At 38.0% G+C, this 13,550-nt stretch overlaps 2 protein-coding genes across 8 annotated transcripts in view; both read left to right on the top strand.

Annotated features, from left to right (window-relative positions):
- The first annotated feature begins 2,490 nt into the window (after nucleotides 1-2,490).
- Nucleotides 2,491-7,403, top strand: mal2 (mal, T cell differentiation protein 2). Its single transcript, XM_072460390.1, has 4 exons — nucleotides 2,491-2,825; nucleotides 3,701-3,871; nucleotides 6,222-6,422; nucleotides 6,974-7,403. Exons 1-4 carry the CDS (start codon nucleotides 2,676-2,678, stop codon nucleotides 7,043-7,045), a joined length of 594 nt encoding a protein of 197 aa, XP_072316491.1. The 5' UTR covers nucleotides 2,491-2,675; the 3' UTR covers nucleotides 7,046-7,403.
- Nucleotides 7,404-8,578: 1,175 nt separating this feature from the next.
- Nucleotides 8,579-13,550, top strand: part of LOC140374637 (protein MTSS 1-like) — a 37,357-nt gene continuing 32,385 nt past the window's right edge. For 3 of the 7 annotated variants that reach the window (XM_072461574.1, XM_072461573.1, XM_072461570.1), the window contains exons 1-2: nucleotides 8,580-9,072; nucleotides 11,443-11,504. In XM_072461574.1, coding sequence (XP_072317675.1) covers nucleotides 9,016-9,072; nucleotides 11,443-11,504 — 119 coding nt within the window. In that variant the 5' untranslated portion in view covers nucleotides 8,580-9,015. Of the gene's footprint in view, nucleotides 9,073-11,442; nucleotides 11,505-13,550 lie in introns of all 7 variants that reach the window. The other 4 variants (XM_072461576.1, XM_072461572.1, XM_072461575.1 and 1 more) reach the window with 3 other exon arrangements.

Below are 13,550 nucleotides of genomic sequence, written 5' to 3'. Positions count from 1 at the left end.
TCTCACACAAACTTGTTTGTTTTTTACTGGTGAATTATAATAACTTTTTACTTTTCAGGTGTTTTTTCTTGATAAACCCAGAAAAGGGAACTAAAGTGGAGAATAAAAACTCAAAGCGCCGTCTCAACGTGAATCCTCGAGTCCTCACTCTGATACAGGAACTCTCCGATCATGAGTGGCGTGAAGCCTGAACTCTGGACTCTTTGTCTGTTCTTGTAAAAAGCGGTACCAAAAGCTTTTCCTTTGTTAAATCCACAATGTGTATTAAGATAACCATGGCATGATATGTGGTTAGGTTAGGTTTTTTTAGTATTAAGATAATGTTTTTATTTTGCTAAAGAGTAGGTTCAATTGGGTGGTTGTTATGCGCCTGGCACTTAAACGCTTGTTAAAGTAAAAAAAAAATCCTGATTTATGGTGGCTAATTTTCTGGAGTATTTCAACTTTTCATCAGTAGTCATATAACTTATGTTAAACTTCTTTGCATACAATTTGTGTTCAGAACATGTTGTTTACAATGGTGACAATGCTGGCTGTTGAATAAATGTTCCAAACGTTATATTTGTCTTGCCTCTCCTTACAGTATGTATGCCTTTTTTGTAATATTTTTTTTTTCATTTATTTGTAATGGTATTAAATATATTTGCAGGTTCATTCAGTACATTTAACAGTATAATTTGATAATTTAACCATAAAAATACTGCATAATATAAATATTTTTAACGTGTATAATGCAGAGTTTAACCAAGGTATAACCAAGTTTTACTGTGGTTATACCTTTTTTTTTTAATGCTCTTTCCCTGTTAATTTGACCAGTAATCAATGTACATTTATTTCATGTAAAAAAAATCAGGAAACTGTTTTTTTATATACCCTGCAATGTAAAATTAACGGGGAAAAAATGTTGTTCGGTCGTGATTTTATTCACTTTAAATTAAATTACATTTATGTTGGTAAAGTAATTTACGGTGCTGCTGTATTTTTTACAGGAATTCTCTGGTAACCACAGCTGCCAGCGTTTTCCTGTAAAAACAACTTTTTTTTTAACAGTGTAAGTTTGAATTTAATAATAAGTACAAGCTTCAAAATGATTTATTTTGATTATGTTCATTTTTATGGTAGATTTTATGGCAATTTCTTCTTGGAACTCACACCAACAAAGTCTAGATGAGAAAGGGGGCAATCTCTATGATGCTGGAGTTACAGGAAAAAATCAACAATTTGACACAAATGAATAAATTGGAAAAAACAATGAACGGTGAGTTTGTTTGTGTCTTTAAATAGCTAAATTAAATTAATAGAGTGGAACTTGCAAACCTAACTATAACAAATTATGATCATATTTTTCTAGGCCTCTGCTCTTCATTGGACTGGATAGAGTTGAAAGGAAATTGCTACTACATTTCTCCTAAAGGAGTGTCCAAGTCCTGGACAAAGAGTAAAGCAGACTGTGGAGCCCGAAGAGGCCGTCTGGTGACCATCAAAAACAGTTCCCAGCTGCAGCTCCTGGGCCTGTTTCATGATCGAGCCTGGATTGGACTGTCTGACAGAAGTACTGAGGGCACATGGGTGTGGGAGGATGGGACGGTCCTCGGCAGGTCAGAATTATGGGTAGCAGGTGAACCCAATGATGCCAGTGGAAGTGAAGATTGTGTTCACTTGACTGCGACCTCCACAGAAATGGGATTTAATGATAATTCTTGTGGGAGTCTTTTACCATACATCTGTGAATTTTTGGGGTGAAACAATAACATGAAATAATTCTGTAAGTTTCCATATTCCACAGAGGTATAAAGGTTTCACAACACAACATAACACACTTTGCAATGATGCTTGTAAAAATATAATCCCAAATAAACGCTGCACCTTTTGACCAGTGTTCTGCTGTTGGACTCTGTAAGTATTTTGTCCTTACAGATGTACATTGATTCATCATAATTTAACATTTTTAGATGAGCAGAGGTGACTTAATCTAATGTGTGCATACTTTGTTAATAAACCAACCTGCATAACGGCATTCTTTCTCCCAAATAAATTAATTTTGTCTGCTTAACCCATAGAAGTGAGAGTATGGACTGAACGGATGGTGAATCTATTGATCTGAGTGTGTCTTAGTTACGTGAACAGTACAACATTATCCTTTTTTATCCAACCATCTGCCCACTTGGTACTTAGCACTGTGCACTGGAGTTAGAGGTCAGACAAACACTGAGGCCTGTAATCGAAATAACAGCTAAACATTAACTGAGCCACTCATTCCACTGGAAAGTCTTTACAGGAACAATAAAGTCATTATTATTTCTAGTTGTTAAAAACACCATCTTTATGAGTTCTATATAATAAATTTCGACCAGCTATATTAGAAAAGGAATTATAAGTTATTGGGGATCTAAATTGTGCAACCTATTTTTGTTTTTGCACTTGCTTACATTTAAGAAAATTTAAGCAGTCAGTATAAATGTAATAATTAATCATTGTCTGAGCGGCCCTTGAAAGCGGCTCCAGTTTAAGGAGTGGCTGAGCACCTGTCCGACCTGTTTGGGGGACACATGACTCCGCAGGAATTTTCCCGGCTCCTCTGGCCCATTGTTTAGTGCAGTTTTGAGAGTAGGACAGAGGAGCAGAGCCAGCGGAGAGGGGCACAACAACCAGCAGCGCCACGGAGAGACGGAGAGATGTCGGAGCAAGCCACAAACCCCGCCGCCGCCACCGCAGCCGCCGCCGCCGCAGCCGCCGCCACCTCCTTTCCAGGGGCCACCATTTCTTTGCCATTGGGACTGGAAATCTTTCGGACCTATTCCGGAGCACTGATAACTTTGGAGATTGTAAGTAGGATGGTACCTGCTGTGTACGTTGTTTTCATCAGATATCTAAGTAATCTATCAGCATTGCGCGTCCTAAATGGCGCATGTGTCCATTGCGCACGGCACGCACTCATCAAAATGTCCCGCTTCTGTGGAGTTTATTCACCGCAAACACGTTACCATGTTCACTCGGCGTCTCTCGGTTGCCAGGTTGCATGTCTGGCTCATGAATCAGTTTGACAAACAATGAAAACATAACCTCAAGCTAAATTTCCTGGACCAGATTCAACAACTTAATGGTGGAAATGGTATTTGCGGCTCGATAAGACATTCAATGCCATATTTAATCCACAAGGTGACCCCTAACACTGCTCAGTTTCATGTCTGCGAGTTTGAGGACAGAAGCTGACATTGTATGACTTTCTGTTCATGTTGGTCCACAGCATGTTGTAAGAGTTTATGGCGCACTTGAAAGATTAGCTTTGCGCCATAATAGACTAAAGATGTTGCAGGGATTAGTCAGTCCGTTTTAAAAGTAGAAGAGCGCAATTATAGCAATTTCACAAGCCACTAAATCAAAACTTGGCCATAATTCTGTTTATTTCATAAAGCAAGAGGATAAATAACATTTAAGCTGTTGAAGTTTGTCAGCTTTTCCACAGAGTAATAATTTGTGTGTGTATATGTTTGTGTGTTTTTGTATGTGTTTGTGTGTATGTATAAGTTTTCATTATCATAAATCACATGTTTCATCCCACAATATTTCAAACGTTTTCGTGAACTGAACATTTCACGTTTTTATTTCAATGTAACTCTTTTCTACTGTTATGTTTCTTAGAGAATGGGCTGCTCTATCCAAACCCACAGGTCTTGACAGTGTTTCTGCTTGTCTGCAGGTGTTTGGAGGTCTGGTGTGGATCCTGGTGGCCTCCTCCAATGTCCCAGTGCCTCTGCTGCAGGGCTGGGTCATGTCCGTGTCCGTCATCGCCTTCTTCCTGTCCTCCTGCTACCTCACTCTGTTCGTCACGGGCCTGGCTGACCGCGTCAACATCGACTGGAACGTAATAGTAAGACTCCCGTAATATCATATATTGCGTGTGGTTGCCAAGAAGATTTGATACTGCTGTAGCTTTCAGGTCTGGCCCCATCGAAGAAACAATCAGGTTCAATATTTATGTTTTTTCTTTTGGATTTCTCTAATAAAGACTCAATGTAATTTATCATCACATTCTAGTAGTAGTAGTCAGCCCTAGGACATTGTTGGTCAACTAAAGCGCTCCACATGCACAGATTTATGGACTAAAAGGGAGCATGGCACTGGCAAAAGCTCTCAAAATGATTAGGATCTTGCACAAAAACTAAGAAGTGTAACAGTAGATTAAACTGGAGCGAGTGAGTGAGAGTGAAAAGGCAGATTAAACTGTTCAGTCACTCCCATAAACCCAGTTAACTGCCATCTCCTCTCTGCCATGGACAGTAATAATAATAATAATAATAATAATAATAATAATAATAATAATAATAATAATAATACTAATAATAATAATAATAATAATTTATTATTATTATTATTATTATTATTAGTCGACTAATAAAACAGTTGGTGGACTAATCAACCAATTATTCAGTGACTAAATGGACGTCTATACAGTCTCTTTTTTTTTTTAGATGGAAGATTCTTTCTACAGACATGCTTTACTGTCTTCTCCTGCAGTAGTGTTGTAGTCAAACGTGTGTGCTTGTTTGTTGTGAGTGGAACAATGAGTGACTTGGAGCATGAGCTCACACAGAAGCTAAACAACAAAAGCCTCCTTTTGTCCCGTTTGAACCACAACACAAAATCCCATTAACCTGCTGTGACACACCCTCTACTCTATGTTTACTCTCATCCTCTTTATGATATTTTGGGCATTTTCAGCAAAAAGCCAACTCTGCATGCTGTGAATCTCGAGTTTGATTTGGTGTTCTTCGGTGATTTTTAAGACACAATATTAGCAGTTTCAACATGAGGAGAAAAAGAACCGCTTAAGTAATTTCACAATACTTTAGAAGAGTTAAACAGTTATTCATAATATAATCTCAGCACTAAAATACAACATCTGATTGGAAATAGATTATGTTTATTGAGATTTACTCGCAATTTAAATCCAGTAAACATACATCACAAACACAGGAACTTTCTATGTTTGTGAATTCTGTTCTTTGACAATGGCAATAAACCTTTCCTGATTCTGAATCTGCTTTATATGGTGGCTTAGGCCTGTGTTTATATATGACATATATGGTGAAATGAATAACTAAAGTCAAAGATGCTATGTGACTTTTCTGGTGGAGGGTTTGCCAGCTGCTTGTCTCCATTTGGAAGTAATTTCTTTGGTAAAAAAAAAGGCAAGGGAAGGCAAGTTTATTTGTAGAGCACATTTCATACACAAGGCAATTCAAAGTGCTTCACACAACAGGAAAAATGCATTAAAATCACAAAGAAATTACAGAAACAGAAATACAATAAAATTAACTAAATAAAAAATAAAAGTAAAAAACACCTAGCCAAATACAAATTTATCGGACCACATTGGCAGGCCTTCCAGACACTCCTTCCCATATTTATTTGACATTGCAGCATGACAGGTGTCCCCGGGATGGACACATCACTTTTAGATTGATTTGTTCCCATATCTGCACGCTTTCTGCAAACTGCACACGTCTGTGCTGAGCGTATGTTTATTTTACAACGACTCTCTCGTCGACACCTCCACCTGATGTGTGGCGCTTTGTATCTTTACCGACGGACCTAGTCTCATCTGCCCCTCCCTAGATTTAGCTTTAGCTAAACTAATTGTCTCAGACAAAACTCGACCAAAGCTTTAGTGTTAAAACCTGGCTATTGGTCAGTGGGTCGGTGCAAAACAAAAACAAAACATATCTATTTCAAAAACAAAACATCTCTATTACAGCTGGGCAGTTCATGTATGATATTGATTTCAAATATTGCTCTATTAAATTACAAAAATACAATAAATACCTTCTGTTCAGAATTATATGTGTGCTTGACATGCCCCTCACCACTCCGAGCAAAGCCACTTTTCAGAGCTACAAAAATGTTACTTTCTCTACAGGTACATTTGACAGTATCGTGCTTTAAATTATGGGCCAAATAAACGTGATTTATATTATATTTTTCTCCTATAATCGAGCAGCTCTACAGAGTCTAGTGAGTGGCAGACCATCCACCAGAAAAGTTACATAGCCTTTAAATAAGTCATGTATATGTAATTTGTTAGTCATTCCTTTTTGTTCTTTGTTCAGAACTTTGTTCAGAGCTGCGGAAATAATTAACAGTCAACAGAAATCTCTCTGGTTACAATTCAGTCGAAATGTGATTCTTCTTCACTGGAATAAATCGTCTTTTCTCCGCAGGACGTGCTTTACCATTTCGTGGCGTTGCTCTTCTACTTTGCTGCTTTTGTGTTGGAGGCAGCGACCACGGCGGCCAATGGAGGCGTTCAGTTCAAAAGCGCGGCCAACGGCACTCAGACCCTCATGTGTATTCCCTTTCCCCGAGGCAACATTTTCACTGTCCTGAGTGCCAATCAGTACAACATCAACGTGGCAGCTACGGTGGGTCACGCATGCCTCCGCGCTAATGGTCAGAAGTCAAACGAGTTGAACTGCCCTTTGTAATTGACGTTTTTAAAATCAAATTCAATTCACAGTCGGAGAAGATCAACATTTCAAAGCTGAACTATAACAGCGATAATCACATTTATTTAAGAGCGTGTTTACTGAAGTCTACGCTAAGCTCATCAGGTTTTATACATTAAAAACTGACGTAAATATTGTCAGCATTTGCGTTGTGTATTTGATTGTGAATAAAGCCCTATAAAAAGGAAGCGACCTCTGCGAAGAAAAGAAAACATTGCTAGAATTGTCTTCAACCAAACTTTAAAGAGTTCCGTCACGACAGGCACTGTGACATCATTAAGTAAACTGAAAATGCAAAACTCTAACTTTTGCATAATATACAAAGTCTAAGTCGGCAGTGGTGATCTTGGTTTGGCAAGAACTTTTAAATGTGTTAAAAATGACATCATTCAATAGTTGGCCTGTATTTTTGATGTTGTATGTATGTATTAAAGTCTGTCCTCACGTCTGATTTCTGTCTCTTTCAGATATTCGCTTTCATCGTGACGTTGTCTTATGGTTGCAGTATGTTGATGGGCTTCAAGAGATGGAGAATGTGACTCCAAACATTGTTATACATTTATACATTTCTAAAGTTGTTGCTTAGTTTTGACATAACATCTAAATCAGTAAAAATCCCTCTGTACTAATGATTGGTCCTGGGATATTCTGGTGCTACATGAAAATGTAACATAATTAAGTCTTTTTTTTTAATTTTTTTTTTAACATGGCCAATATTTAAACTTGATTGTGTAGTATTTAAAGCTTTTTATGATTGTGCACTGTTATGTTCAGTATTTTAGTCTTTAGGATAAAAAATATTTCCTGATGGAAAGGAACATTGGAGGAATGACTAATAAAATATAAAAGAATGTCGTAATCTTTAGCCTGAGAGGTCAGTAAATATAATGAACTGTATTAAATTCATGTTGAGAAAATAGTTTAAAAAAAAGCAAATTTGTACATTGTCTCACTATTTGTAATTATCTAGTGTTAATAAACCTTATATAAATGTTTTAGATCAAGATTAATACAAGTGTGATGTCTCGTTTGGTCCACAAGGGGAATAAACTAAAGAGACAAGTAAATTTTTGTATCTGTTTGTCATATATCATTTAGACCAGTGTTTTTCTCCTCCTTTTTTATTTATATTTTTGTATATATAGGGCATGATTAAACAGCTGTTTCTATTTTGCGTTGCTGTTTTGCGTTTGACCACTAGATGTCACTCGTGGATGATAACTGGCTGAAGTGTGGATTAAAAAACATTAAAAACCTTGCTATTGTGGGGAAGCGCACCAACAAAACAGAACACTGGTTTAATGCGGGTGAATTGAAGTTCAGGCCTTGACTCATTTATTTCCCACCGGTTCGTTCAAATGGCAGCGTGAGACACTTTGAGATGCAGGTTTAGCTCCAGAGTCCTGCAGCAGTTTTGCATTTAATGAAACAAGAGCGCGCTTCAACCGTTGACCTAAGCCGGATGTGCACGCGAGCTTTCTTCAGAATAAAGGCACAATTTCAGTCTAGTATTCAGAATTAAATAAAATCGCGTGAAACAGACTAATAAGTATGTTTTGTTTTTGCCTATATATATATATATATATATATATATATATATATATATATATATATATATATATATATATATATATATATATTCGAAAGTACATATATATTATACATTAGAATATATATATATGTGTATATATATTTGAAAATATATATATATATTAGAAAATATATATGTATGTAGGCATGTATAAGATAGGATAAGATATATATATGTATATATATATGTATATAAATATATGGTGCCTTGAAAATTTTAAAAAGAGAAGAAAAAAAATAATTACATTTGTATTTATTATATATATAACAATTTCAACATAATGTTTACCCAAACATTAACACGGACATTTCAGATCACAAAACAATATAATCTCAGAAATAGTGCAGGTAACATTTCTTGCCGCATGGACTGACATTATGACTTCTAATAATAAGTTGTCAATACAGCAATAACTTAGTGATGACGCTGATTAAAGTTCGTTTGTCTTACTCACCGGAAGTGCCCGCGTGGCCTGCGCAGCTTGACTGCCTCTTTTCTTGCCTTTTATGTTTTGCGAGCCAGTGTTTGGAGGCAGTGCGTGACTCCAGCCGCTTTACCTCCGTCACTTGGCAAACTCGGAATAACTACTTGATTATCCCGGACTTCCATTTCACCGTCACACCCCGCGCGGACTTGTGAAGGTGTCTGCGGGTCAGAGATGGCTTTTTGCGGGTCCCTGTTGCGGAGAGACGGGGATTTAAATGTCTCTCCTCGTCTTTATTATCGCTCCTTTTCTGCGTAAATGGCGCACGCTTTGAAAAGAGAGTTTTTGCATCACCGCGATTAAACTGCTTTATTACGCGTTCGTTACTCGTTTTTTCCTTCAGATTCGTCTTGTGTATTTGTTTTGTTTTGTTTTTTTGCTGGCGATCGATCTGAGTTGGAGAAGGTTTGACCGTTGGAGTCTCCGTCCCGAAAATGGAGGAATGCAGCGCGCTCGGAGGACTCTTCCAAACTCTTATCGCAGACATGAAAGTAAGTCCAGAAAACACCTATTATTACTCAGATATAACAATGTTTTCACCTACGTTTAAGCCTGTTTTTAGAGTAAACCTTTGCACCGTGAGTTCACCCAACTTGTTGACTTTTTAACGTGGCACGGCAGATCGAAAGTTACGCGGAGTTGTTGTTGTTGTTGTTGTTGTTGTTGTTGTTGACTGACTGACCTTTTTCTTTTTTTAACTATTTGCTTCTGATAATATTTCATGTACAAAAAAATACACCAAAACGAACAAACACAACTGTGAATGCATATCCATATTGGTTGTTTTGAGGCGATCCCATTTCTCTCTTGAGGGCGCGTTCACACTTGCGCAAACGCATTCAAAGTTGGGACTAAACTGGGATCGAACCTGGAACTAAACACGGGACAAGGCCAGGGCTCAGTCAGGACGAAAACAAGACCGAATCGAGTCTGCATCAGGATTCAACTGGGCTCAAACCGGGACCAAACAAGTGTGGACGCACCTCGAATGTCTTATTGCCTCTATTAGAATTAAAACCGTTTCTTTTTGGACAATTTCTATTTACGTTTTTGAGAGAATACAACTGGAAAACGTCTTATTAGTCACACCAGTTTGATATTGAGAAGGTTTTTATACTAAGGGATATAAAATTAGACTGTGGGGTCACCAAAGTCTCTTCTATTAATAGGAATACAAAGTAGTTATTTTATACTGTTATTGTATGCCCTAGTTCCAAGTTTTAACACTGAGTGACCGTCACGAGAACCAAATAGGGCAATGGGCAATTATAAAAGTAGGGCATCTTATTTTGATCCTCTTTTTGACAGAGTTCAGATGATGGCACTATTAGGCGATTTCCCAGCTGTTGCAGTGCCTGGAGGAATGTGGAGAATGTCGCTGTCAGGGAAGAGAAGAGCCCACAGGGTCTGAGGGTCCGAGGCTCTGACACGCGTGGGTCAGATGGCGGGACACTATATTGGTCTTCAGTTTGTTATGAGTGCTGCACAGTGGAAACCAGTCCAACTTTTCCCACCGAGTCTATGGGGACGGTCACACTTGCACATTCACCAGGTCAAAACCGGGACTAAAGCCGAACATTTAACTAAACAAGGACTAGAACTGGACCAAACCTAGTCCACATCAGGACTATGATGGGCTCAATTTAGAACTAAATGACGACAAGTGTGAATACACCCTATAACAGGACTACACCAGGTTGAAACTTGGACAAAATCAGGTCTAAAACCACTAAACCATGGCTCAAGTAGTTTTGAACATGGAGAACAAAAATCTGATCCACACTTGTCCTGGTTTGTTCCTGGTTTAGTCCTAATGTAAACTTGGTTTAGTGGGTTTGTTCTAGTTAGTGATGGGCATTGATACAGTACAAGAGATTGTTATTTTGATCCAGACCAAGTTCTGGGAATATAATAAAAAGTATTGCCGTATCAATCCAACATCGATACCAATGACTAGTCCTGGTTTAGTCCTGGTTTAGTCCTGGTTTAGTCCTGGTTTAGTCCTGGTTTAGTCCTGGTTTTAGTCCCAATTTCGATTTGGTGTGTGTATAAGTGTGAACACAGCCTAACATTAACGTCTAACAAGATCAATTCAAATCCAGCTCCACATGATCCTACATCGTATGAGTGGTACCAGGACTGTCTGAGAATCACTATCCAACACTTTCTCAGTGTGTGCTGCTCCAGACTGTGACTTGGGACAGTATAGTGGTGCAGTTATAGGGCTGTGAGTTAAGTTTGTTGTTTGGCGCAATGTGCAACAGCACGACTAGACATTCCTCGAGGCTCTGGCGGTAGTTACACATAAGTGACAAACATTTGGATGTAACATATCCGGGTCTCTCTATGTCATCCCGGCGTACTTCCATTCTTTCTCCAAGTTTCTGAGGTTTCCGCATCGCCCGCAGATGTCCTAAAATGACATCGCTACAATTTAAAGATTATGTGCAATGTATTGACAGACACACAAGGGCTCCACAATTTGAGAGAAAAATATCATTCAGTTGTCGAACATTGTGACAACATTGTTCTTTTTGGACAAGTGCAATTAAAAGGACTTTCTTTACAAATCAAACTGACAGAACATAACATTTCCATTTGGCTACGCTTTGAAAAATAAAGAATGGTTGCAATAACAGTAAGTTTTGCGACATATTTGCAACCTTGGCGGACACGAACCTTTTGTTGCGTGTTGTTATAACAAATATGGGAAATGGAGAGTCTAGACTTTGTTAATCTGTATAGCCTTGGAGGCAAGGTGAGGCCCCTATACCTCCATGTTGCTGCGGTTGTAAATACTTATGTAACTGTGTGAATTTGAAAATGTGTTCTGATGGTTCGCATGTGCTTTTCCCTCACAGAGCAGTTGCCCAATTTGGGAGGACTTTATCACCAAGGCTGGCAAACTACAGTCTCAACTCAGGTAAGAATCTTTATGTGTTAAATGTGTTGGTGGCATTTATATAGCACTGAATTCTTGACGGGAAAGTTCAACAATTGAATATCGAAAATCAAGAGGACCTTTTCAAAATGTCTTACATAATACGTCTGTGATGTGTTGACCTTTGACTGTTCGACGTGTAAGCATCATTGACCATACAGTAGTTTAATAATTCACCAATTCTCAGCGGAGGTCATTACTGTCTCTATTAAAGATACATTCAAGCCTGATTTAATTTGTCACGCTGTAAACCTAGCACACCTCCTGCCAAATGTTCTAACAATGGATCCCCAGTGTACTCTGCGAGTTGGTTTTAAGTGGCCACGTGTCTGGATGCAAACGTCTTATGACAGCCGAAATAAAAGGCCATTGTTCCATAAGTACTGTAAGAACAGATCTCCCACAGCTCATAATTATTCTTTGATTTAACGATACGTGGCAGTTTCCTTACCTTTCAAGTGTCCACGTGTCCTGCCACAGAACGATAGTGACAGTCGTATAAAGGCTCTGAGCATTAACAATACTGCTCGGGGGCCACAGGAAGTCCCCATCTTCCAATTTCCTCTGCGCTAAACCTGATTAAAGGTGATATGTTATTCAAGTGTCCCATCATTCAGGGGTCAAGTATGTGACCCTGCCATGCCACATCTTTGCGAAGAATTTGTAGACCTGTTGTTAATGACCATCACTGTATTTGGCAAGTATTTTTAAATAAAGGGGTAAATCTATCTGTAGTTAATTGTGAGTACTTTCTGGTGGAGGTCCATCTCCTGCTTGTCTCATAAACTTTTTGTTTGCTTGGAATGTTTTACAGTATGATATAGACTCACCTATCGTTCATTCATTCAATTACAGGCGTTTTGATACAGGCGTACTTGAATACTTGCTAGTTTCTGGGGATTGTTGTAGTTGTTTAGTCGTTGATGGTTCTTAGTCAATTAACATTTTTATAAGTTGGCTAACTCATTTATGAGGATTTCTATGACACAACAGCAGGAAAAGTACATTAACTGAGGATTTGGCAACAAATCCAGACTTAAAACTAACTTTTTACACATAAATACACCTAGTACTTTTCGGTATTTAAATATGAATGTCTGTGCAGTTGTAGTGAATCCATTTTGGGTCAGATACAGGGTCAGATCATAGCGATACTGAAAGGTTTTGGAGCTTCTGCCAGTTTCACACCACGTTAGTCAACTTATCGGCTTAGTCTAGTGTGTGCTTATTCGACCAAGAATTTCTTATGTCGACTACGACCTTAGCCCTTTTGTGGAACATTCCAGGACAATCCACAACACCTCCGTGGAGAAAATACTTCTGACCCTCTAAAAATTTACACATTGCTCCTATAAAAGTCTAATGTTGGATACAAATATATTTAAAAAAAATATATATTTTCAAACTTGTGCGTTTGTGTTGTGTGTTTGTGTTGTGTGCTTGTGTATGGATATTACTCTACATACACGTCAGTAAAAAGGCACACGCACGCAGCTGTGGGCGTGTGCCTTGGTATGAACGAGTCTAGTGACAAACAATGCATAAATTATGGCACTTGGACAATTATTGAGTGAATGTATTATATAAGCAATGTATTAGATCTGTGCTATAAGGATTTATTCTGTTTTGTGTGTATGCTCTACAGTCTTGCAGCTGTGAATATGAAATGGTTTGGGGTAGGCACCCATAAGCTACTCACTTTGGGCTCTGTACAACATTGATTAAATGCCATGTAAAGGTACAATATATAATAATCATATACATAAAAAAGCCCAAATAAACGTAACTAACTATACAGTACGTGTAAAAAAAAAAAAAATATATATATATATATATATATATATAAATCTCACTACAATACAGGAATACAGGAGCCTAATAGTTGAAATACCACAAAAAGACTAAACTTAAATAACATCATATCAATGAACTTTGGTTTTCCTGGTACAAATCTCGGTCATTCATTACACAACTTGCAAACCAGGGGTGGTTGCTGCAGTATGGCTTTGGGTGCATTTATAGCTCACA

Source organism: Eucyclogobius newberryi, unplaced genomic scaffold, assembly GCF_026437365.1.
Source record: "Eucyclogobius newberryi isolate DKJ021-1_F unplaced genomic scaffold, fEucNew1.0.hap1 SCAF_3, whole genome shotgun sequence".
NCBI classification, from domain to species: domain Eukaryota; kingdom Metazoa; phylum Chordata; class Actinopteri; order Gobiiformes; family Gobiidae; genus Eucyclogobius; species Eucyclogobius newberryi.
The sequence above is the reverse complement of the archived record's forward strand: the minus strand, read 5'-3'. Positions and strand labels throughout refer to the sequence as shown.

Coding starts and splice junctions, on each gene's coding strand:
- mal2 (XM_072460390.1), top strand. CDS start 2,676: ATGTCGGAGCAAGCCACAAACCCCGCCGCCGCCACCGCAGCCGCCGCC. Junction 2,826..3,700: donor CACTGATAACTTTGGAGATT/GTAAGTAGGATG, acceptor GCTTGTCTGCAG/GTGTTTGGAGGTCTGGTGTG. Junction 6,423..6,973: donor ACATCAACGTGGCAGCTACG/GTGGGTCACGCA, acceptor TGTCTCTTTCAG/ATATTCGCTTTCATCGTGAC.